The sequence below is a fragment of the Mirounga angustirostris genome, unplaced genomic scaffold, assembly GCF_029215605.1.
Source record: "Mirounga angustirostris isolate CCGP_5_RB_7025 unplaced genomic scaffold, mMirAng1.0.hap1 SCAF_5, whole genome shotgun sequence".
NCBI lineage: Eukaryota > Metazoa > Chordata > Mammalia > Carnivora > Phocidae > Mirounga > Mirounga angustirostris.
Window position 1 is genome coordinate 31,340,171 of NW_026991713.1, and position 25,911 is coordinate 31,366,081.

Here is a 25,911-nt window from a genome sequence, read left to right on the forward strand (position 1 = left end):
CAGATGGAATTTTAATTGATATTATCTTCTTATATTTCAAATATAAATGGGGTTTAGCTATGTCCTTGTCATACAGTTGTAACAGTATTGTTCTTAATGATGTAACTGCTTTTTTTTTTTTCCAAAAAATGCTATTTCTTAATAGTTTGAAGAAGCTACAGGATCAATGCCAGACCCTAGTTTGCCCCTTCCAAATCAACTTGAGATTGCTCTACGAAAAATTAGGGAGAATGTTCGAATAATCCTAGAAACACGGGCAACTTGTAAATCACTAGAAGAGGTAATTAGAAGGATTTGCATTTTTATTTGTGTATTATTGGATATGTTTGTGGAATTTTCTAAATATTTTCTAACAGAGGTGAAGCATAGAATTATGAATCTGTTGCTAATTCTAATCTCCTTTTCTACTCTACTATAATATTTTTAATAGCCAGTAAAGAACAGCAGATATGGCTAATTTGAATTTACTGCCCATTTATTTATTTATTTATTTTTTTTTTAAGATTTTTATTTATTTGTTTGACAGAGAGATAGAGAGCACAAGTAGGCAGAGCGGCAGGCAGAGGGTGAGGGAGAAGCAGGCTCCCCACTGAGCAGGGAGCCGGACGTGGGGCTCAATCCCAGGACCCCAGGATCATGACCTGACCCGAAGGCAGCCGCTTAACCGACTGAGCCACCCAGGCGCCCCAAATTTACTGCCCATTTAATCACTACTTGTCACTTTTGGGCACACTGATCAGTAGTAATAAGCATTATACTTACATTATACTTACAGAAAATAATATAAACTGAAGGTGATTTTCATTTTGGTTTACATCTAAACGTTATAAATGCATTTTAAAATTTTGTAAGTAAAATTGTCCATTTTTAATCAGTTGAGGAAACCTAAGATTATTTTTCGGTAATTGTAAGATTTGACATTTATGTGAACTGCCACTGAGTTACTTGATCTAAAATATCTGCCTTAATCCTATTGAAGAGTAAACATTTTTCCTGTTTTATTTTAATAAACTACATATTTTATAATGGTGATTCATTGACTTAAGCCAGTAAAGTTCCAATTTTTATACTCAGCTGACTTCTATGGACTACTCTTCTAGGGCTCTGATAGTCAATGGGCCAAAATAAAAGGAATGATATATTACATTTCCTTTCTAAATCTAGTATCACCACACATTTCTAGTTTAATTAAGGTTAATTAAATTTTATTTTCATCATAACAGTGAAGTTTATAACACATGCAATAGTCTTCTAAATAAATAAATAAACATGGGTGCAGATAACTGCTGTCACATGGAAATATAAGAAATATAACCTTATTAATATCAATATAGTATCATCAATATAAGTATGATGTAAAAAATAAAGTGAAACTCCTTTTTTTGCTTATAAGTAATCTGACCAAAATCCAGATGAAGCATTTTTAAAAGAAAAAATATACTTTAATAATTTTATTATAATTCGATCACTGCAGAAACTAAAAGAAAAAGAATCTGCTCTACGGTTAGCAGAGCAAAATATTCTGTCAAGAGACCAAGTAATCAATGAACTGAGGCTTCGATTGCCTGCCACTGCAGAACGTGAAAAGCTGATAGCTGAACTAGGCAGAAAAGAGATAGAGCCAAAATCACAGCACACACTGAAAATTGCTCAGCAGACCATTGCAAATATGCAAGCAAGGTTAAATCAAAAGGAAGAAGTGTTAAAGAAGTATCAACATCTTCTGGAAAAAGCCAGAGAGGTATGTTGATATTATGCTATGCTGTTTTATTTATTACCATGTTTTTTACTCAAATGCCAAATATTATTCTGCCCTGAAGTGGTAGTTCGTTTCTTGCTTTCAAATGATTCTATTTCAGAATTTTTCCTTTCACATGATTGGATTACAGATCTGTCAGTAAAACTGGCAGTTTGTATATGTCTATCTTTCTCTCATGGACTAACTAAACCAGGAATAGCTGTCATGGTGCAACCGTTATGATTTTGAAAAATATCAGTTGAGTTTATAGGTAAAGATTGAGGCAATAAGTTAGAATGAAATCTATCACACTAGTAGTCAGTGACAATCCAAATTGCTAGAACGTTGATGGGAAAATCTAATATTTAAAAAACTTCCTAGAAACAAGTTAAAAGGTGATGGATACATATTATTCTAATATTAAGAATAAGTTGTGATTTAAGGCTGGATTTATCAGTTTGAACATGTACTAGGGGAATGCATACTGGTGTGTGTGTGTGTGTGTGTGTGTGTGTGTTTGCAGACATTGTTCCTTCCCTATCTCATAGGGATTTTGGAAGGTTAAAGGTAATAAAATATTTAAGATCTTTAGAATGTGAATTTACTTAAGTCATAATTTAAGATGCAGTTTTGATTTGCTATAAACAGGAACAAAGAGAAATTGTTAAGAAGCATGAGGAAGACCTTCATATTCTTCATCATAAATTAGAACTACAGTCTGATAGTTCACTCAATAAATTCAAACAAACAGCTTGGGTAAGATTCTTTGTTCTATTTTTTAATGATTTTTGAGACCACATAATTGTAAATTTAGTTCTCATGATTTTTTTTTTTTTTGGAATAGAAGCCATTCTACCTTTGTTGTTGGAATAGTCTTCTAAAAACACAGCTCATTTTTCTCCCTATATCTACATCTTTAGTAGCTCACTGCTGCCTACAAAATCATGTTTATATTCCTTAGCCATGTACTCAAAACCTTGCATGATGTGACCTCAGTCTTTCTTTTCAAGTTGTGTTCATTGTGAGTTTACCAATATCTAACCACTTTTCTTATTCTGAATTCAGTTCATACTTGCTTCCTTTGATCTTTGTCTTCTGTATGTGTGAAAGGGCCTATCTTTCATCTCCTAACATGCAAATCTTGGCATTCTTGAGCCTTAACTCATGAATTCAATCAACATTTATTGATTGTCCACTACATGGAGGTGCTTTGCTCAATGCTGGGAATACAAAGAATAAGATCTCTCTTTCCTGTCTTGTCATTGGCTATTAAATATCGTTAAATTTTAGATTAGATATTATATTTTGATCATCTGAGGAGGCAAATTAAAATTATGGAATAAGTATGGTATTGAGTCATACATGCTCATGGCTAATTTATTCATTTTTCCTAGGATTTAATAAAACAATCCCCTACTCCAGTTCCAACCAACAAACATTTTATTCGTCTGGCTGAGATGGAACAGACAGTAGCAGAACAAGATAATTCTCTCTCCTCACTTTTGGTCAAACTAAAAAAAGTATCTCAAGATTTGGAGAGACAAAAAGAAATTACTGAATTAAAAATCAAAGAATTTGAAAATATCAAATTAAGGTAAGTTTTAGGAATGTATTATAAAAATAGGCAAATGGTAATAATGATGTCGTGAGGACAAATGTAAGCATTTGCTGTATCATGCACTGTTCTAAAAACTTTATGGATATTATCTCATTTTTATCCTCAGGACTATGACATAGTTTATTCTCCCCATTTTTCATATAGGAACCCTAACATACCTTAAGAGGAGATGGAAAAGCCATGATTTGAATCTAGTCAGTCTGGCCCAAGAGCCAGCTCAAGATTCTTGTTCTAGAATCTCGTTTTTAACCTCTTTAATTAAAGCATCCTGTTTCATCATCTATAAAATGGAAATGACAGTAGTTACCCTGGCTCCTTTATGAAGGCCAAATGATACTGTATGTGAGAGTAATTTTAAAATTGTAAAGTAATATATAAATATAAAAACTTTTGTTTACATACCTATAACAGTTTCTAGCACATAATAGAGGTTCAGTAAATACTTCTTGAATGAAAAAATTATTCTGTTAATTAATCATAGTGACAGTAGATTCATTCTCTGTATTAGAGATTCTAAATATTGCTCAACCAATTTATCAGAATACAGATTTTAAACCTAAAATAGGTTTATAGTTCATGTATTTTGTAATCACCGTAGAACTGTTAGGAATGAGAGAGTGTCGGCATTGTGTGAGTGGAGGTCTGCATCCTGGGATTCCCCATGAGAAGATATTTGCATGGGGATCAGCACTTGAATAAAGACCGCCAGAAGGAAAGTAGCAAGCACAAAGCAGTTTTATTAAAGTGAAAGTGGGAGAGCAGGCATGTTCCCCTAGGTTGTTTTGAAATGATATTATTGGGTTTCTCTGGGCTTGGAGTTGCTGTGACATAAGCAGGGTGATCTCTAATGGAGGCTGCTTCCGGTCATTTGGGAAAATCCTCTTGCAGGTTGGGAGGGGGAGTTTTTGACTCTACAAGGTTTGTACCAGAACCATCTTGGCAGCCCTTCTCAAGCGGGGGGTGGGGGGAAGCTGTGCCCACAATGCAAATACATTATAGTGAGTCTAGGGGTTACCCTGGGAAGAGGTGGAAGGAGAGAGCACAGGTTCTGCACCGGTGGCTTGTGATCTGTCAGGCCCAAGGCCTTGGAAGCCACAAAGTCAGGATGTTGAGCTCCCGGGCTTACAATGTGTAGCTTTTTTTGTTTTGCTTTGTTTTGTTTTGTTTTGTTTTGTTTTGTTTTGTTTTGTTTTTTATTATCATCACCATCCTTGCCCCAGCTCACATCTCCATCATTCCCCTTCAGGGACTTGGGACTCTACCTGAGGGTGTTCCTTCCACAGCTCTGGTCTGGCTACTACCTAACAGAGCTGTCTCTCTGGACCTGTTTCTTATCTGAAAAAAGGGGAAAGTTGAACTACTTGACTTTATAATTCCATTCCAGCTCTGAAGTTGTTAGTAGAACTTTTTATTCTTAACCTACTTATCCAGTGTATCTCTGATAAAATTAATACTTTTGCTTTATTAAGAAGCTACCACTTTAAGAAATTATTCTCTAAAAGAAAAGAGAATCAGCAATAGTATTTGGTATCTTTTCTTTTATTATCATTATTTTTTTTTGCGAGAGAGAGTGCGCCTGCACCCAAGCAGGGGCAAGGTGGGGGTGGGGTGGTGGGCAGAGGGGGAGGGAGAGAGAGAATCTTAAGCAGGCTCCACGCCCAGCGCAGAACCTGATAGGGGGCTCGATCTCATGACCCTGAGATCATGACCTGAGCCGAAATCAAGAGTCCCACGCTTAACTGACTGAGCCACCCAGGTGCCCTATTTGGTATCTTTTCAATCTAATTTTCCCCATTGTATTAAATTTTATACATGAAGTGTTATTTTTGGTGTAGTAAGTTTCTGTCATGTTTTGGTATATAAAATTGCTTGTGCTTTTGAATATAATTCCTGGGTGTAGAAAATAACCATCCTTTGAAATACCCTTGTATATATAGATTTTGCCACATAAAATACTTGAGTCGTTTTCTACCTTATCATGTCATGTTCACTAAAATTATACTTTTATTTTCAGTGTGCACATCGATATGTGTATTTTAATGTGCCTTAAGAAATTATAGATCTGTGTGTTTTCTTTAGTAAAACTTCCTATTTTCACAATTTGATTATTTGAGGTAACCTCAGTTTTTGGTACAGCTTGCAGGAGACATAGTATTTAAAGTGTGATTTTGTTCATTATATTGTCTAGAGCCAAAAATTACTTCATGCAGTCATTGCCAACAGTAGTAGACAAACTAAAAGGAAAAGTCTATTTTATGTTAAGTTTAAGAGTTAAATGATGTGAACAAAGAATTGTTCTTGTTTTGATTTGACTCAAGACTTAGGTTGTAAGGATACTTAGGGCCAAACATTTGCTCTTTATAAAATTTGCATCGAAGTATTAATTGCAGCAACCACTCCGTTAAATATATATGTTTGCTTACATTAGGCTCCAAGAAAACCATGCAGATGAAGTGAAAAAAGTGAAAGCAGAAGTCGAGGATTTAAGGTGTCTTCTGGCCCACTCACAAAAGGAGTCACAGAGTTTAAAATCTGAACTTCAGGCTCAAAAAGAAGCAAATTCAAGAGCTCCAACAACTACAATGAGAAATCTAGTAGAACGGCTAAAGGGCCAGTTAGCCTTGAAAGAGAAACAACAAAAAGTAGGTAACAACAGAGTATTACCAATATTTAGGAAATATATGTGGTAATAGATTGCTTTTAGAGAAGACTTGTAAAAGATGATAGCGTATATCTCTCTGTTGTAATAAAAGTATGAGCTTTGTCTTATGCTGTTAAGCAGAATTTTTCAAGATAATTCATTTTAATAGCCATTTGTTGGTGTTTTTAAGTACAGATATAGTCCAATTTTTTTTTATGTTGTCATCAGTTTGATTTGTGAGTTATCAATAGGAAATAAGGGGATATCTTAATCCTGTTATTTTCTCTCCTTTTCTATCTGGGATTTTAATGCTACTAAGGCTATTTTGAACAATTTGAATAATTGAACAATTTTGGGGAGCAGGAGGGAGATACGACAGTGAGGAGGAAAGTTTAAAGAAGGAGGTCAGAGAGAGAGTTTTTTGAGAAGCAGTTGATCAGTGGATTATCTAATGTATTAGTTTTTAAATTTTATCTCAGATTTGATATACTCAATTGATTTAGAAGGTGCTGCTGTTTTTCTGTGCTAGCTTAGGAAATTTATTGGCAAATTTCAAGCCTTTTTTCTAATCCTATGATTTTCCTTGTTTGTATAAATTCAATTAGTTTCACGCAGAAGTATGTACTGAGTAATTCAAATAAATATCTAAACTTGGATATTGAAACAACATGCGGTTTTTGTAATATAAATGTCTTGTGTTAATGCTGGGTTCTCAAAATTACTATTGTCAAGATTTTGAAGTCTCTCACACTCAATTTGGAAAGAACTGAGTGCAATTACTAAAGGAAATTCATTTGAAAAATTTGGACTGTTAGGCTGTGAATTATGTTTGTATAAACACATGATATTTTAGGAAAATAGTTAAAAGTAATAAAGCATGTTAATTTTTTGTATTACATGTTGTTTGTATAAAATACTAATTTTTTAAAAAGTACATATGTTATAATTTTTAGGCACTTAGTCGAGCACTTTTGGAACTCCGGGCAGAAATGACAGCAGCAGCAGAAGAACGTATTATTTCTGCAACTTCTCAGAAAGAGGCAAATCTCAATGTTCAACAAATTGTTGATCGACATACTAAAGAACTAAAGGTGAACCTAACACATACATCAGTATAACAAAATACCTTATAATTGCTATTGGGAGAGGAGCCACTTTGACATATAGTAATTTTGATAATGAATAGGGAATTTATTCTAATGAATTATTGGTGGATATATATATATATATTCATTTTGGGGTTTTTTGTTTGTTTTTTGGGGGGGTGTTTTTTGTTTGTTTTTTTTTTTTTTTTTTTTATTTGACAGATCACAAGCAGAGGGAGAGAGAGGGAGAAGCAGGCTCCCTGCTGAGCAAGGAGCCTGATGTGGAACTCGATCCCAGGACTCTGGGATCATGACCCAGGCCGAAGGCAGCCGCTTAACCCACTGAGCCACCCAGGCGTCCCTCATTTTTGAACAATAAGAATCTTTATTGTACTCACTCTGATTATCATTTTAGAGATTAGGAAAGGATATGCCATTATTAGCTACTTCTTCCTAATAGAATTAAGAAACATTTTACTTAGAATTTTTGTTTCTATGTTGATAAGTGAGAAAGTGTGTAGATTTCATTGTTTTGTTTTATTTCTTTTATCAGAATTTTCTAATTTTTGCTAGTTCATAATATGAGTTGATTAGCTTTCCTTTTTTTCTTCCTGAAATAACTTAGGGGGATTATATAGTTCCTGACGTTTAATCCATAGAGCTGCCTGACTCGGAAGCCTTTTTTGAAGTTATTTATTTATTTTTTGGCTATGTACTTTATTGTTTTCATTACTGATCAGTCATTAGATGTGGTGATTTAAAATTTTTTTACAAAACATAGGTTTCATAATGAGTTTTAAATTTCTTCACACAAAGTTTCATGTAGTACATTCTGCATAAAATGAAAAATCCACTTTTTATATGTTTGTAATTTTGATTTACTCAATTTATTTGTATGTCCTCTTCACCACCATTAAACTCTGTAGGGACTGGATTGTACTTAGGCTTGTTTGTTTGTTTGTTTGTTTTTTCACTTATTTTTTTGTTAGTAATCTCTACACCCACTGTGGGGCTCAAACTCTCAAGTACAGAAGTATGTACTAAGTGAGTAATTCAAATAAATATCTAAACTTGGATATTGAAACAAAACATGCGGTTTTTGTAATATAAATGTCTTGATTGTACTCATCATCTTAGAGATTAGCAAAGGATATGCCATTACTAACTACTTCTTCCTGACAGAATTAAGAAACATTTTACTTAGAATTTTTGTTTCCAAAATTGCCAGCATTAAATCAGGTTGTTAGTGGGTTTTTTTCCCCCATGAACTTAAAAGTTTAGATTGAAACTTTATTTTTAATAAGTTTTAATTTAATAATCATTAACTAAACCTTTTTAATAAGTATTATTAAGAATAATTTAATAAAAATTTAGATCGAAACTTCCTTTTTATTAAGTAATAGATGTATTCTGTTTTATTGTTGATATTTGATGAAGATTTATGAACTAAACCTTTCTTTACTTGCAGTCACAAATTGACGATTTAAGTGAAAATCTTTTAAAATTGAAAGAAGCTCTTAAAACAAGTAAAAACAGGGAAAACTCACTAACTGATAATTTGAATGATTTAACCAATGAACTGCAAAAAAAACAAAAAGCCTATAATAAAATGCTTAGAGAGAAAGATGCAATTGATCAAGAGAATGATGAACTGAAAAGGCAAATTAAAAGACTAACCAGTGGATTACAGGTGATTTTATATTTTATTGGGGTAATGTCTTTGATTTAAAATATATAGGTAGTGGTTTATTCCCACTTTTTAATTTCATCTATATTACTGCTAAAACTAGCTTTCAGATCACTTTGATTAATGTAGCTAATTCAGTGACCTCTGTTGTATTTGTCGTTTTAGAGTAGCCTATTTTTAAAATGCAGAAGTAGCTACTATGTTCTATATCAACAGTGCATTTAGAAAAGATGGCAATAGCCTCAGAAAGTTTCTGTAATTGGAATATTGTGTATTTTGTTTGATAGTTTTTTACTTGTAAAATGTAAAAATACATCTTATATTTCAGGGGAAACCTCTAATAGATAATAAACAAAGTTTAATTGAAGAACTCCAAAAGAAAATTAAAAAGCTAGAAAGCCAAGTGGAAAGAAAGGTGGATGAGGCAGAAATAAAGCCTGTGAAAGAAAAGGTATGTGAAGAAACATATTGATTAATATGTTTAAGGTAATGATAGACTTGGGCACCTGGGTGGCTCAGTTGGTTAAACGACTGCCTTCGGCTCAGGTCATGATCCTGGAGTCCCAGGATCGAGTCCCACGTCGGGCTCCCTGCTCAGCAGGGAGTCTGCTTCTCCCTCTGACCCTCCCCCCTCTCATGCTCTCTCTATCTCATTCTCTGTCTCAAATAAATAAAATCTTAAAAAAAAAAAAGGTAATGATAGACTAAGTTAAATTTTATAACTGATGAACAGAAGATCAACTGTATTAATTTGAGGACCTAATACATTCTATAAATGTATCGAATAATGTAGAGAAGTCTAAGACAACCTTCTGTCCTTTAAGAATTTACAGGAGACTCCTATAATGTAGCTCTTACTCAGAAGTTACTAGAATGTCTCCATGTCCTCTTCCTGACATTATAGTACCTCTAAAATCCCCTCACACTTTACCTATCCAACTTCTCCCCAACCTAATTTTTTACATAAATTGGTGCTTTTGATTTTGGGAAAGAAAGTTGGGCATTTTTAGTCTGCTACCTTGACCCAAATGTGTCCTTTTTATCCTTCCATACACTGGACTGTTTGTTCAGGGTAAACAAAGTGATTTGGAATAAAATCAATATTTGTAGTAATCAGTAACCAAACTACTCATAAATTGATTCTGAAATGTGAGAAAAGTTGCTTAAAATTTTCTAACAGGTTAACTAATAAACTATTTTGTAATAAAAATTACTAACAGAAATTATCAATCCCATTAAATCCCCTAAAACTTGCTAAAATGCATATAATTTATTACAAATAATAAACTGAAGATTTGTATCGGTAACATTAGAAATATCGAGACCTGGGAAATAGGTGTTACTAGTAATGTTTGCCCCTGTAGAAAATCACAACAAAGGAGCTAAGATTAGGAAAAATTTTTTTGTAAAATTTACCCAGAAAATATTCAATATCTATAAAATAATTTCAATAATATGAACATAAAAGGAAAGTATCTTTAATGCCACTGAATAGAAATTAGTAATGGAATTAAAATATCTTAATAGAGTATATTCCAAAATTCATTTTACCTATGAAAATTCACCAATGTTAGTATGATTTTTATTAAAATGTTTGCATGTGTATACATTGAACCACAACATACTTGCTGTCAGAAGCTTTGCTGGTAAAATCCTAAGATAAAAATGTCCTTACTCTTCCAGATTGCTTTCTTTGCTGCCTCCCTGCCTTTAATGTTCCTAACCTGATTCCTAGCAGAATACTTCAGTAGCCTTGTGGCTTTGCCTGGACTCCTAACCTGTGTTTCAGTTTATTTCTCGTGAAAATAGAAATGATACAACTTGCATTGCCGGTTTCCCAAGATTATTTTGACAATCGATTGAAACAATATGTGCAGCTCTTCTGTAAGCAATCCAGTCCATACCACTGTATGATATTATTACTAATTAGGAAAAGAGAACACAAAGAGCAACCCTAATATTCAAATTTGTATCCAGGAATCTCGCGAGAGGATTATTTCAAATTCCACAGTACGGGGCACTTCTAATTTATGAATGTTTTTATATTCAAAACATGCTTTTGTATTGAAATTTCTACACCCTTTTCTCTGTCAACTCTTTATAGCCTATCTATATGAGATACCAAAACCCACCCCCATGCCTTGCATTCCTGTTTCTTATGCTGCTATACTTTTCTCCATAGCATTTATTATTATCTGACATACTAGAGATTTACTTATCTATTATCATCTTTTGGGCTATAAGAATAATGGTTAGAATTGCTCAATCCCTACAAAGCATTCCGATGCTACAGAATTATTTACTTATATACCATTATGCCCAAACTAATACTTACATTTCTGGAAGTCACAAAATTCAGAAAAAAAAGAAATTAATAATGATCAAACACTAAAGTTTTTACATTTTTTAAAAGAATACTTGTTACCTAAATAAATAAGGCAAAAAATTGGCCAGTGTCAAAGAAGACAGTTTTGATAGGGCAACTTATCTTAGTTGGGCATTTGACTTTATACTATGGCTTTTAACTCTTTCAGCCCCAACATTGCCTTTTGTAATAAATACAGTGTTTCATAACATCCTCTGTACTATTCCATATGAAATTTATGGTTACTGGAAACTACCTACATGTGTAACTTCAAAAAAATCATTATAAATGAAATATAAAGGAGAAACAAAAAATAACTTATAAAAACAATAGATATTTCTCATATTTCAATATGAAAATGCTCTGACATACTATACTAGAAAACATAATGAAGTAGTCTTGTAGCGTTAAAAGGAATTCAGAGCTACAAATGCAGACTGATACAAATGTATTCTATTGGCAGTTTATATGACCCAGTGGCATTGCTAATGCCATTAGCTAATTCTCTTCACTGCTCTTTTTTTCTTTTTAGCACTTATCACCAGCTAACTTACTACAAAATATTTTTTTCTTTCTTTTTGTCTATATTTTGCTCCCTTTCCCTAATCCACCCAACCAACATAAATTAGACTGTAATGCTTTTTCTCTGGTTTATTCATTGCCTCTACTTCTAGTGCCTAGAGTAGTATTTGGCAGATGATTAGCACTATATAAACATCTACTGAGTAAGAGAAATCATGTGCATTGAAGATTTGAAGGGGCTATGATGCTAGAAGATAGCTGTTTTGGTTAAAATTGAGTTGGTCCTTTGTACATATACATTCTTTGTTAGAAGCTTACTTTGGTCATGATCATCTTTATTAGAATCTTAAAGATTCCTAAGTCTGTTGGCATTAGTCCAGACTGTTCCCTAGAATATCATCTGTCAAGTAATAGAATATAGAACGCTTAAGCTGAACGGCATTTTTGCTAATAGCTTGGCATGTCTAAAGATTCTAGAAGTTACACAGCAAAATGAATGTATTTACATATTCTCTAAGAAGTATTGATTTACCATTGCTCTAGTAAATTGTATTTGATAAATCTTGAAATTAAAAACAACATTGGTAATTTTCTCCTTCGTTACTGTTTACAGAGTGCTAAAGAAGAATTAATTAGGTGGGAAGAAGGTAAAAAATGGCAAACCAAAATAGAGGGAATTAGAAACAAGTTGAAAGAAAAAGAGGGGGAAGTCTATGTTCTAACAAAGCAGTTGAATACTTTGAAGGATCTTTTTGCCAAGTGAGTTTAAATTTAAGCCTAATTAGTTATGTGTAAAGTCTTTAATTGATTTGGAAGTTAAGTCATTTTTTCGTATTTGATAGTACATACTTGATATCATACTTGAGAAATTTCCTAGTTTTAATTATCATTTACTATGTGTGGTTCACTTTTTATTTTCTTTAAAATGTGTTTAAAAGTATTTTAACAATTTGGGCACCTGGCTGGCTCAGTCGATTAAGCATCTGCCTTCGGCTTAGGTCATGATCCCAGGGTCCTGAGATCAAGTTCCGCATCTGGCTCCCTGCTTGGCAGGGTGTCTGCTTCTCCCTTTCCCTCTGTCCCTCCCCCATGCTTGTGTACATGCTCTCTCTCTCCCAAATAAATAAAATCTTAAAAAAAAAAAAAGTATTTTAACAATTTATAAATGGAGTTCCTATAATTTTGAAATAAGTGAGCTCATAGCAAATACAGAAGGGTCTAATTTTTTTATGTTGGTCCTGTAATTGAGTAAGCTGTGGTTTAATAAATTGAACGCAAAACAGTGAATTATATATTTTCATGATGCTATATTAAATCCCACAGAGCTGACAAAGAGAAACTTACTTTGCAGAGGAAACTAAAAACAACTGGCGTTACTGTTGATCAAGTTATGGGAGTGCGAGCTTTGGAGTCAGAAAAAGAGTTGGAAGAATTGAAAAAGAGAAATCTTGACTTAGAAAATGACATTTCATATATGAGGTAGGCTGTTTCATGAAAATGTGGTTCCCCTTATAATGAAGAAAACTGACTGACCCATAGTAACTGATGGGAATGTGTATTACTTTAGGCTTGGGTTCTGTTGTCTTTTCCCATGTGAGTTAAGATATTCTTGGTTCTTTGTATGCCACCTGATTTTGGACTGTATTCTTGAACTTCTGAATATTATGTGGTTGAAACTTTGGATCTTGGTTAAATTCTATGGAAAATGTGGATAATTTTGTTTTAGCAGGCAGTCAGTCTGGATAGGTTCAGGCCTCAAGTTCCAACCTGCTTTCTGTGGGCTGTGGTTCTAATATCAGTTTTGTTTTCAAAGCCTTTCCAGTCTCTTTGGATCTGTCCTGCCTGTGCCCCTCCCAGTTTGGAAGTCTGGTACATGGGCTGTCTTTGGTTTGTTAGTTCAGTTCTTTGAGTCTTTGCTACTTTAAGATCAGATCCATGCACACACAGCTCAGCATTGAGCCCAGAAGTTCATAAACGACTTTACAGGATCCCTTTCTTGAGTTCCTCCCTTTCTGTGATCTCCCTGATACTTTCCGTTTTCCTAGGGCTCCCCCTTTTGGTACTTCGAACGAAATCTGGGGTTTTCTCCCTCAGCACTCACACTCACCTTCAGGTTTCAATCAGTGTTGTATTCAGGCCAAGAAACACCAGAGGAAAAGGAAAGGTGTAAATCACTGCCCATTTGCTGATAGGTAATTCCGGTATGCTGTCCCAATCTGTAAAATACTTACTTTTCTAAGTTCTCAGATAGTTGTTCCATGCCTTCGGGAGAGACAAGATTGGATATGTTTACTCCACTGTACCTAGAACCAAATCCCCCCTCTGCACCCTCACCCCCACCCCCTTGTGCTGTACCATTTCTTTAGCAGAGCCTTTGAAATTTTTTTGTTTCGTCCCCACTTTCCAAGCTGTGTCTTCTGATATAATCAGTCATGCAAAGCAAAATAAAATCATGTCCTAACAACAACTGAAACTGTAATAATTTGTTTCATTCATTTCTTCTTAGATGAACTTCAATTAGTTTTACATAATCTGTCACTTCCCCTACTAAGTACTTGACAAGCTATCTAAAATCATCTTAACGATCATTTTTAAAGTCTGGTACCTAGCTGTCATATTTGGATATGAGGATACTTGCTGTTCTTAAATTTATCATACTTTTTCCCCCCTTTCTATTGATCTTCAAAAAATACCATTATTGCTTCTTTATCAATGCCTGTGATTGCATGTTAATGTAATGTGAACTCCTTTAAAGGAACACTCCTGAGTGCCTACATTCCTTTCCTTTTTTCCTAAATCATTGTTTCTTAAATCCCTCAGAATTTTCTGTGATGAAGAAAAAAGTAATTGAAGAATTCTTTCTTTTGACACCTCTTATATAGTTACTGTCTGATCCCATCAGTGGCTCCTTCCCTTCCTTGTTTGTCTTGATCTAAACATATGTTCAGAACAACATCAAACCCTTTTTTTCTCCTTTGCAGTTTTCACAAGGATCAAAATATTTTAGTTTTGAAACCTAATACTTTTAGAGTATTTTGTTTTTTGTTTTTGTTTTTCTAATAATGTGAATCTGTGTGGGCTGAAGTAATTGGAGAAGATTTGATAGAAAAGATGGAACTTACCTTCTCAGTTCAACTTGAATTTCTAAATTTAATGATTCAGATCTAGATATTAAAGGGAGGAGGGACATTCCAAGAGAGCAGAACCCTAGCAGAGACATAGTGGCAGGGGTGAAGCTTTCATGTATGGGTAAGAGTAGACTTTTTTGCCTTAGTAAAGGTAGACTCCTGGACAGTTAGGGTAGGCCATGCACATAAGACTCGGAGTAACAGATTGTTCCGTGGCATCACCAAGAGCCTTTTTTGAATCCTTGAGCTTCTTGAGAAGCACACAGATGTTATGAAGTTATTATATAATGTTTTAAAAATAGTGGCTATTTTGATTTGTTTTATACAATTCCATATAAATAGATGCATATTCTTTAAAGATTATTTCTGTAAATCAAAATACACTTGTTAACTCATCATTCAAAAGAGCCCTACAGCAAATCCTCTGTAGAGGATCACTTTATACTATAAATAGTCGTGTCCTGATTTTTGTAAAGTTTACAAGTTTGTGGAATTTCAAATAAATATAGTGTTAATAAATATATATTTTCTTTCTTTTCTGTATTTTGACATAGTAAAACTGTGGAGAGTTGAAGTTTGAATAGTAAAGAGTCTGTTGTTGTTTCTCATAGGACCCGCCAAGCTCTCCCTCGAGATTCTGTCATAGAAGATTTACATTTACAAAATAGATACCTCCAAGAAAAACTTCATGTTTTAGAAAAACAGTTTTCAAAGGAGGCATATTCTAGAACTTCAGTAAGTGCACACATTTTTGTTTTTCTGTTTTTAAAGGTTAAAAGTGATACCAACTTCTACCTTTATCTGACCCAGAACCTTAGATTCTTCTTATAATATTAATGCAATAAATCCAACTTTTATTTTTACCAGGTGTGGCGTATATGAACTTCTTTAATCCTCTTACATAAGTAAACTTAAGATTCTTATGCATTGCATAAAACTTTATTACAAATGAGATTTTAAATGAAATTATCATTTTGAGTTTTGCTGTGGCAAGAACATACAATTGGGTGAATTAGAAAAGTATGTCATAGCATTGTTTCCATTCAAATGTGTTATATATTTCTAGTTTTCCTTTATAAAAAGATATTAATATTGTTTGTTGTATCTTACTTTAAAACAAATAGTGTGTATATTTTTGTTATTTTTTTCTTTTTCTTCTTTTCATGTTTCTTCTCTTTTTTCTGCTTCAAGCAGAATCTGTTATGTGACACAACTACGCTTTCTACCCTTGCTACCAGTGTTAATAAATACAGGCAAAATACTTTTCACAAAAAGAACACTTTACACCGGAACAAAAAAAAACCCGTAACAGTTTTCAGAATTAAAAATGGGAAGGGATTAGATACCAGTGACAACTTATATCATCAGGTACCTAAAAATATTCTACAGTATTACAGTAATGAAGAAAACCACACAGCAGAAGATATTGTAGATCCTACGGAGTTAAGTACATCTGAGACAAGACCAAAAAATAAGTCAAGTCCATTTAGGTCAATTAATGGTATCTTGGCAGATGTTAAGTCCCATTTTGAAAATGCACCGGATCCTGAAATTACGAAAATTAATCAAGACTGTTGTGAAAATAATAAACAGGAACATAAGAACAAGGAAGAGAATGAGCTAGGCAAGAATGATGAAGGAAAGGGACACATAGCTGAAGATGTGAGTCACAACAACCACTTGGATCCAGAAGAATCTGCCAGAGAGGACCCTGATTATGCTACAGTTGCTGCCGCCCTGAATCAGCTTGCTGAGGAGGACGCACAGGCAGATTCTGACGCCGATGTACCCATCCAGCCAAGAGATGAAGTGTCCCAGGTCTGAGTTGATGGCGGTCCTGTGTGTGTGTGTTAGCTGAATTCTCCTCTAGCAAGTGGTATACATATGTGGTGCAAATGGAAATAAACTATAGGATTTGTAAAAAATATTAACTCTTCATGAAATGTGTCTTAAGCTCTAATATTTGACTAGTTCCTTCCAAAATTAATGGTTATGCATTTCCTAATTCATTTTAGTACTCACTGTTTTAGCACTGGTACTCACTTAAAAAGAATTAGCTTAGATAACAGGGTGACAAAAATCAGGCTCTTTAGAGGTATTCATTTTGCCTTAGAAATTTCTAAATCAGGATGCTCTGGAGTCTCATCACAAACTTTTACTACAGCAACTACTATCAGTAAAAATGTGTTATGATACTGTGTGACATTCTTTGGTCATCTTTTTGCCACATAGTATATGACAAATACTTTTTTATAGTGAAAAAAGGGAGTTTGCCCGTGTTGTTGTCTATGTTGTGTCTAGGTATAATTTTCATAGCACTTTGCAGACTGTTGTTTCTGTTTTACATGGGAAGGTTGGAGCATGAGTAACATCTCTAGTGATGCAGGACCAGGATCTAAATGCAGGTCTAACTCTATGATCTCTCTTGTGACACACTACTTTTGGTCCATTTACAGTGCAGTAGAGCCTAGACAAGTTTGCCCCCAGTTGAAATCAAATAGCATTTATCTTTTTTGTCTTTATCCTTTCCACCTAGATATTCCAGTCACCCAAGTCCTAAAAACATCACTAAAAGCAAACATTTAGGGCGCCTGGGTGGCTCAGTTGGTTAAGCGACTGCCTTCGGCTCAGGTCATGATCCTGGAGTCCCGGGATCGAGTCCCGCATCAGGCTCCCTGCTCAGCAGGGAGTCTGCTTCTCCCTCTGATCCTCCCCCTCTCATGCTCTCTCTCTCTCTCTTATTCTCACTCTCAAATAAATAAATAAAATCTTTAAAAAATAAATAAATAAATAAAAGCAAACATTTAAATGTGAAGGGAAAATGGATGAAAGTGACTTAATTCTTTATTTCTTTATCCAGGTTTATAATGCTTTTTTTTTTTTTTGCTTGATAATAAGTAATTAAAAATTTGAGGCTTCCAATGTGTGTTTCTTTAACTCCTATCCACTAAGAATTTGGTTTCTAGCAGTGTATCCCCTCCCCCGTGTTTTGTTTTGTTTTGTTTTTAAGATTTATTTATTTTAGAGAGAGAGCACACAGTGGGGAGGGGCAGAGAGGGACAGCGAATCTTAAGCAGACTCCGTGCTGAGCACGGAGCAATGTGGGGCTCAGTCTCACGACCCTGACATCATGACCTGAGCTGAAACCAAGAGTCTGATACTGGGCCGACTGGGCCGCCCAGGCGCCCCTAGCAGTGTATCCCTTTTAGCAGAATTCCTCTTCTACACAAGAATTGGAAATCTCATAAAATTCATTATGTAAGATTTTTATTTATATTATTTTTACAGAACAGAGTTTCATTAGAATTTATTTTCCAGAAATTTGGACAATTTCAACTAATACTTTTTTCAAAGATTTTATTTATTTATTTATTTATTTATTTATTTGACAGAGAGAGACAGCGAGAGAGGGAACACAAGCAAGGGGAGTGTGAGAGGGAGAAGCAGGCTTCCCGCGGAGCGAGGAGCCTGAAGTGGGACTCGATCCCAGGCCCCTGGGATCATGACCTGAGCCGAAGGCAGACGCTTAACGACTGAGCCACCCAGGCGCCCCTCAACTAATACTTTTAATTTTGTTTTTTGAGAATGGGGGGGCAGTGATCCATATGTACTTACATAATTGCCTCCATGTTTTAGTGAGGAGAGAACTGTTTAAAAAAAAAACAAAAACAAAAAAACCTGATGTGAGATCATAAGGTAGAAATAAGGTAGAAGTACTCTCTTCTGTGAGTGATACTTAATATATTTGATGTCTATCTATCAGTGATGCCCGTAGGTGTTTTTCATTTGTTAAATAGCTACTACAGACAGAAGAGATGGAGTGAGGGTGACAGAAGAGCTCTGGGAGAGGGCATTACAGATTTCTGTGTCTGAAGAGGCCTTAAAAATTACCCCGTGTTGTATCTTCATTTGTAAGATGGAAAAACCGAGGACCTTGCATGTGGCATGATTTGCCTAGTGTTAACCTAATAGCAGCAGAATCGGCATGTATACTTGGGTGATTTGACAGAAAATAAGCAAAGACATACTCCTGCGGTACGGACCTCAACAAACATGTCTGTCTGCTTTCTCGTGCCACTGTATACATACATCTGCCCACACACTGCTTTGAACAGATAGATGCAGGGGGATGCGTGCTGTTTCTGCCAGTGTTCTGGGCCCTCACATCAGAATCCAACAGCCTAGAACTTCTTTACTCTTCTATCGTATTTTTTAATGTCTTTAATTTCTTTTACTTTTGTTTTTATTACTTAAGGGTAAATGTATCAGAATGTGACGTATTTAACCTACTACTAATTAAAAAGATGGTATAGAGCCATGTATAATGGATATATTTGTATAATACTACATTTTTTAAACTCTAATGTCTGTGGAGTTATTGACTTGATAGTCCATCAAGCCAGTAGAGGGAGAAAGGGATGGGGGAGGACAAACTAAAACTATGCTGAGTGCTTGAACAAAATTATTTCATATGATGCCCATAACACTCATACGAGGTAGGTGGTATTCTATCCACTGTATAGAAAAACGTAATCAAGCACATATTTCTCTTCTGAATGACTTGTCACTTAGAAGGAGAAGTAAAAATGAACATAAATAATAACCCAAGGTGGATTTGTGCCAAGAGAAATACAAATATAGTGTAACTGGATTTCAGAGGAGGGAGTGATTGCTTTCGCTCAAGGGATGAAGAAGAGCTTTCCCAAGAAGGAGGAAGAAATTAAGGCACTTCTTTTTATAGGTTTGTGTATTAGTTTGCTAGGGCTATTGTAACAAAGCACCACAGATTTGGTGGCCTGACAGAAATTTATTCTCACAGTTCTGGAAGTCAGAAGTCCAAAAAACAAGTTACTGGCAGGGTTGATGACTTCTTTCACCTGTGAAGAAAGAGTCTTTTCCAGGCCCTCCTCCTTGGCTTATAGATGGCCATTTTCTCCCTGTCTCTTCACATTATCTCCCTTCTATGCATATCTCTGTATCCAAATTTCCCTTTTTCATAAGAACACCACTCATCCTGGGTCAGGGCCCACCCTAATGACTGTAACTTGAGTACCTCTGAAAAGGTCCTATATCCAAATAAGGTCACATTCTGAGGTACTGGGATTAGGACTTCAACATATGAATTTGAGAGTGGGGTAGGGTTTAGGGCATAATATAATCCATAACAAATAATAACCATACTTTCGGACTGGAAAAACTAGCACAAATTAGTTTAGTCATTATGAGAGTATACATGGAGACGTTAATGTGTGTGGACATTATTAAGCCATCCTTGACTTTGCTTTCTATATTAATTAAACTGCATTACCTTTTCTCCTGCAATTTTTATATTCTAATTTATTTATTTGAGGCAATTTTTTTCTAGAGCTCTCCAGTTTTCCATATTTTTTTGAGGAAAAATGTTCCCTGTTAGCTAGTGTTTTCTTATCCCATTATGTCTTATGCCACTTTTGTTATTGAGTTAAAAATATTTCTAACTTTATTTTCCTGAAGACTTCCGAGATAGAGTCAGATGATCATTGTCAAAGAGAACAGCAGCTTCAGAGGGAAAACTTGGAGTTGTCATCTGAAAATATTGAACTAAAATTTCAACTTGAACAAGCAAATAAAGATTTGCCAAGATTAAAGGTAAATTTAATGTTCTTTACTCTAGTTAGGAAGTCTAATGCCTGAAAGCCTTTTTGTCCCTCTTCATATTAGTTTATGAAGATGTCAGAAACTCACATTCATAAAATTTTATGGTATTGTTACACTTTATACATTTGTTCACGTAACAATTATTTGTTGAAAGCCTGTTTGTTGTCAGGCACTTTTCTAGGTGCTAGGAAACAGCAATCAAAAAATTTCTTGCACTAGAAGAACGTACATTCTAGTGGGGAAGACTGATAATTAATAAGTAAAAAGTCAATATATAGTGTGTCAGCTAATGTTAAGTGGTAAGGAGAAAAAACACAGTTGGTGTGAAAGGTGTGTGTATGCGTGTTGGTGGTTTGGGAGTGTATGGAATTGCTATTTAAATTAGGGTAATAGGGGAAGGCTTTCTTAATAAAATGATATTTTAGCAGAGAGCTAGGGGACAGGTAAGGAAGTGGGTCATACAGGTACTAGAAAAAGAGTTCCAGACAACAGAAATATCGAGTTCAAAGCCCTGAGGCAAGAGGATGGACGGTGTATTTAGCACATTAACAATTATCACTCTTTAAAATATTAGGATTTCTTTTTAAATTAAGTGTTTACATTTTAAAAAATTAGGATAATTATCTCTCTTAGGAATTTTATTTTGATGTTTATAATACATTTATCTTTGGTTTTCCAAATCTCATCTTTTTATGGGAATCTTTTTTTCTTCTGGCTGGCTAATTGTTTCAGTTCTGTTTTCTAACCTAGAATATTAGCAATCTGTTAATTTCACTGGTAATGATATAATAATGCCCTGGGTTCTAGAACATTCTGAGTTTTACATTGTTAGAAACAGTACTGTTCCTCTTTACCATCTGTATAAGGATCTGCATATGTAATTTATGGGGCGGTTAAAATCAGAGTTCTAAACTCTCTATTAAGGCAGTAATGTGGAAAATATTTCTTGAAATTCATATATAAAATATGCTTGTATTAATGAACTTTAATTCAACATATGTCTTAGTTCAAAATCCTTATTGCTGTGGAGACCATCTTGTTCAGTTTGGCTAGAGAGTTGAAGAAATTGATAGTTCACATGAATTATTTTTTTTCCTTTTCAGCGGTGATAGCTGTGTTAAACTGTTACATGTTTGCTTTAATTTTTCAGAGTCAAGTAAGAGATTTGAAAGAAATGTGTGAATTTCTTAAGAAAGAAAAAGCAGAAGTTGAGCGGAAACTTGGTCGTGTTAGAGGGGTGAGTGTGTGAGAACATTCCATGTATTTGTTTTGGTTTCAGAAGTGGTAAGTTGGTAATGAAAAACAAGTTTGGATATGTCATAACAGTAGTGATATGATTTTACTAGTGCCTGTAGTCTCGGTTTTTATATTGCTGTATCTACAATGTAAAACATCATAAAGCTTTTCTTTGTGTTTCAAGTCAATGTATTTTATCATGTCACACCTTACATGCATTTTATTTCAATTGGGACACCACATCATCTTTCTTCATTGCGTATCCCTTCACACCTTGAAAACACTTAACTTCTAGGAATCCTCCTTCTGTTCATGAAGATAACTACTAACTTATCTTAGTCCAATTCTAACATTTGTAACTATTTTTTTATGATTTCCCTGGCAGCTTCTTAGTATAATGCTCTGTAAATATGTTTCCCAATTTTTTTATTCTTGTATTTTTCTTCCCATGTTATTTTGTATTCACTTTTTACACTGAATAAATGCTGCTTATGAGGCCCTGGCCAAAGATTTAAGCCCCTAATGATTTCGTTAGCAAGTGGCACAATGGAAGCAATCAATATAAAAATTTGTTCAAGTAATAATATTAAATATATGACAGATTTGGTGAAAATATTGAGTTATTATTAGAAAAGTATTCAGAACAAACATCTCACTGACAGCAACATTAATTTCCTAAATAAAAATGTTAATTTGACCTTTTCTAATAGTGAAAGGTCATATTAATAATATATATATATTTTTTATTAAAGTTTTTTTTTTTTTTTTTTTTATTTGAGAGAGAATGAGAGAGAGCACATGAGAGGGGGGAGGGTCAGAGGGAGAAGCGGACTCCCTGCCGAGCAGGGAGCCCGATGCGGGACTCGATCCAGGGACTCCAGGATCATGACCTGAGCCGAAGGCAGTCGCTTAACCAACTGAGCCACCCAGGCGCCCATATTAATAATATATTAAAATAATATATTAATAATATATTAAATTTATGTACTATAGGGTTATTCATTGCATAGTGTCAATACTAACTAAAATGCAAAAAAAAGTAAGCAGATTCTTTTGCTCAACTGTTAAAAGCCTTAATATAAAGCATAGGCAGTTAAAGTTATTAATGGGTGACCCATCTCTATTGATAACTCTACACTAGGTTTTTTCATTTCGGATGTCTCTTATATTTATATTGGACAGAAACGGAATTTCTAATCAATGGCTATTATTAGAGAAAATCACCTCTATTATGCTCAATTCAAATTTGGTAACTCATGAACTCTTTAATGACACAACTTTTCTTTTGTGGGTTTTTTTTTTTTTTTCATATAAAGAAAATTCTGGTATATAGGAAAGAACCTTAGCTAAATAGACTATTTAGGTTCTTAGGCTTATTCATTTGGAACAGACATCAAGGCTGGAGTATTTGAGCTGTTACTTATTAGCTGCATGACTAGGAATATCAAATTCTCTGAGTCTTGATTTGTTTGTATTTAAAAGAATTATAATTCCTATCGCAAAGGGTTATTGTAGTGATGAATTGAATAGAGGTTTTGGCTTCAAATGTTAGGAATCAACACTGAGTGTAATAATGAGCCTTTTATGTTGTTGGTGTTTTATATTATACTCTCAGATATTTGATTAGATAAAAAGTTAATATATTCTTTTGTAGTCTGGTAGAAGTGGAAAGACAATCCCAGAACTAGAAAAAACCATTGGTTTAATGAAAAAAGTAGTTGAAAAAGTCCAAAAGGAAAATGAACAGTTGAAAAAAGCATCAGGAATACTGACCAGTGAAAAAATGGCTAATATTGAGCTGGAAAATGAAAAGTTGAAGGTAATTTTTTAATGTGATCATTTGCATGGGATGTTTTTACTATTATAATTTTTATTTTTTAAGGAAGATTTTAAATATACTCCTACTATATAAAATGGCTTTAATGGATGCAGTGACTGTTTTACACATATGGAAAAATTTATTGGAGACAAGGCTAAGAATAATTAGAGTAGCTCCACTGGTCGTTTTATTATTTCAAGACCACTGGTTCTCACTCAGCAGCACAAATACTCACCTGTGTCTGTGTTCAGAAATACAGATGCATAAGCCCCCAGTCCTGACATTGATCTTTTGGGGTGGGTCCTACAATAGATACTGTGATTTTAAGTCATCAGCTCATTCTACTGTGTAGCCAAGGTTGGGAACCTCTGCTCTAGATGACAAATACGAAAGGGAAGGTTCATTCTATCAAAAATGGGCTCTAAAACTGCTTTGAATTAAGTTTTATGAGTTTATAGGACTTTATTTCCTGGTTTTGATAATATATAGGGGTTTTTTTTGTTTGTTTGTTTTTTACTAGGCTGAATTAGAAAAACTTAAAGTTCATCTTGGACATCAGTTGAGCATGCACTATGAGTCCAAGTCCAAAGGCACAGAGAAGATTGTTGCTGAAAATGAAAGGCTTCGTAAAGAACTTAAAAAAGTATGACTTTCATTACTGATTAATAATTACTTTTTATGTTAATTAACTAATACATCTGAAAAACTGAATGGAAAAGCTGATGAGAGTGTCTCTTCAGAGTAGATGTGAAGAGATGTAGGGATTGTATTTTTATGGCTGCCATCCATTCACCATGAGGCACATTGAAAATAAAAAATTAAGAGGCAGTATAATGTAGAAGCCACACATCTGGGATTCAAGTCCTAGCTCTGTTACCTACTGGCTGTGGAAACAAGGGCAAACTACTGACCCTTCTCTATCCCTCAATTTCTTCATCTATAATATTGGGCATAATAAATATATCTGTTTCACAGAGCTGCTGCAGGATTTAAATGAGTTAATATTTGTGCACATGGCTCAGAACAATGATTGATATAAAGTAAGGAATATATGAAATTGTTTTGTTAAACAATAAGATTCCTTTCTGTTTAAGTTGCAAAATATATTCCTTGCCCCACAAATAGGTGTTGTTACTTATATGGATGATCCAGTGACTAAACTGAAATTGAGGTTTTTAAACTAGTTACAATAGTATCGGAATATACTGTGAGACCAGAGTGCAGTGTGTTTTGAATGGATGTTCAACAGTGGAGATAATTTATGGTACTTACACATAGTTGATGCTCATAGCTAGGTCTCTCAAGTACTGGTCAAAGCAAAACATCTTCTAAGTGTATTAAGACATAAACGATCCCATTATCCATGAATACTACAAAGATGACAAATGTAAAGTAACCACTAGAGTAAAATACTTGCAATGTATTTTTCTAACCTCGTTTACATGATCTGTTGTCCTAATTATTACGATCATATTGCTGTTATAAAGAAAATATTGGAATTTTAATCAGCATTTAGACTGCCAGGTTACTTTTGTTTTCTAATTTGTAGTGGTAATTTTGAATATATTGCATCTGTGAGAACAGTATTGTTTTGTCATCCTGTACTAATTAGTCTTTAATGATAGGAGACTGAAGCTGCAGAAAAATTGCGGATAGCCAAGAACAATTTAGAGATATTAAATGAGAAGATGACAGTGCAACTAGAAGAGACTGGTAAGAAATTACAGTTGGCAGAGAGCAGAGGCCCACAGCTTGAAGGTGCTGACAGCAAAAGCTGGAAATCAGTTGTCGTTACAAGGTAGGAACAAATAGTTTAAAACTTGCACAAAGCCTAATTGGTTCTAATGCTGTCATTATTGTTCTAAAAGAATATGACACTACTCTGATTAACTTAGTTCTTTCCTTGATGAACTGTTTGGTGGTTTGCTTTAACATGATACTTTTTGGCAATGCGAGGCCTCAAGCCTCCCTAACTCCAAAAAAAAAAAAACAACGAAACAACAACAAAAACCTTACTAAGATCTGCTGCTGGCATTATACAGCCACCTCAGTAAAGTGGTTTAGAAATGTCTTTGGGACCCGTGACACATTAGGTCTTCCACATGCTGAACTCTTTAGAGTCGGTCGCTCTGTACTTACTCAACACACTAATGACGTCTGTTCTTCTCACGCCTTGCACTGACTGCTGAGACAGGCTGGGGATGCTGGCACTATTTTATGTGGGGTGATCAGAGAAGGCCCCTCCGGGTGGGGCACTGGAGCAAAGAATTGAAGGAGTAAGCTTCTGGTATTGGACCTCTCTGGTGGACAGTCTGTCAGATTAGGAATGTTCCTTTCTAATCACAGTTTCTAAGATTTATCAAAAACTACTTGAAAGTATTGAAGTAATTTCTCTTGTACAACTTGTGCTGTCCTCACCTGGTTTTGTTGCCGAA

General features: G+C 34.5%; 1 protein-coding gene across 4 annotated transcripts in view; it reads left to right on the plus strand.

Annotated features, from left to right (window-relative positions):
* CEP290 (centrosomal protein 290) overlaps positions 1–25,911 on the plus strand; it is an 85,735-nt gene that overhangs the window by 52,299 nt on the left and 7,525 nt on the right. For 2 of the 4 annotated variants that reach the window (XM_064590822.1, XM_064590823.1), the window contains 17 exons: positions 146–280; positions 1,475–1,741; positions 2,387–2,494; positions 3,133–3,332; positions 5,785–5,998; positions 6,951–7,088; positions 8,551–8,772; positions 9,098–9,220; positions 12,270–12,415; positions 12,980–13,135; positions 15,396–15,519; positions 15,979–16,602; positions 20,278–20,412; positions 21,572–21,658; positions 23,312–23,476; positions 23,997–24,119; positions 25,102–25,274. In XM_064590822.1, the coding sequence (XP_064446892.1) occupies positions 146–280; positions 1,475–1,741; positions 2,387–2,494; positions 3,133–3,332; positions 5,785–5,998; positions 6,951–7,088; positions 8,551–8,772; positions 9,098–9,220; positions 12,270–12,415; positions 12,980–13,135; positions 15,396–15,519; positions 15,979–16,602; positions 20,278–20,412; positions 21,572–21,658; positions 23,312–23,476; positions 23,997–24,119; positions 25,102–25,274 (3,140 nt within the window). The remainder of the gene's footprint in view (positions 1–145; positions 281–1,474; positions 1,742–2,386; positions 2,495–3,132; positions 3,333–5,784; positions 5,999–6,950; positions 7,089–8,550; positions 8,773–9,097; positions 9,221–12,269; positions 12,416–12,979; positions 13,136–15,395; positions 15,520–15,978; positions 16,603–20,277; positions 20,413–21,571; positions 21,659–23,311; positions 23,477–23,996; positions 24,120–25,101; positions 25,275–25,911) is intronic. The other 2 variants (XM_054506894.2, XM_045872883.3) reach the window with 1 other exon arrangement.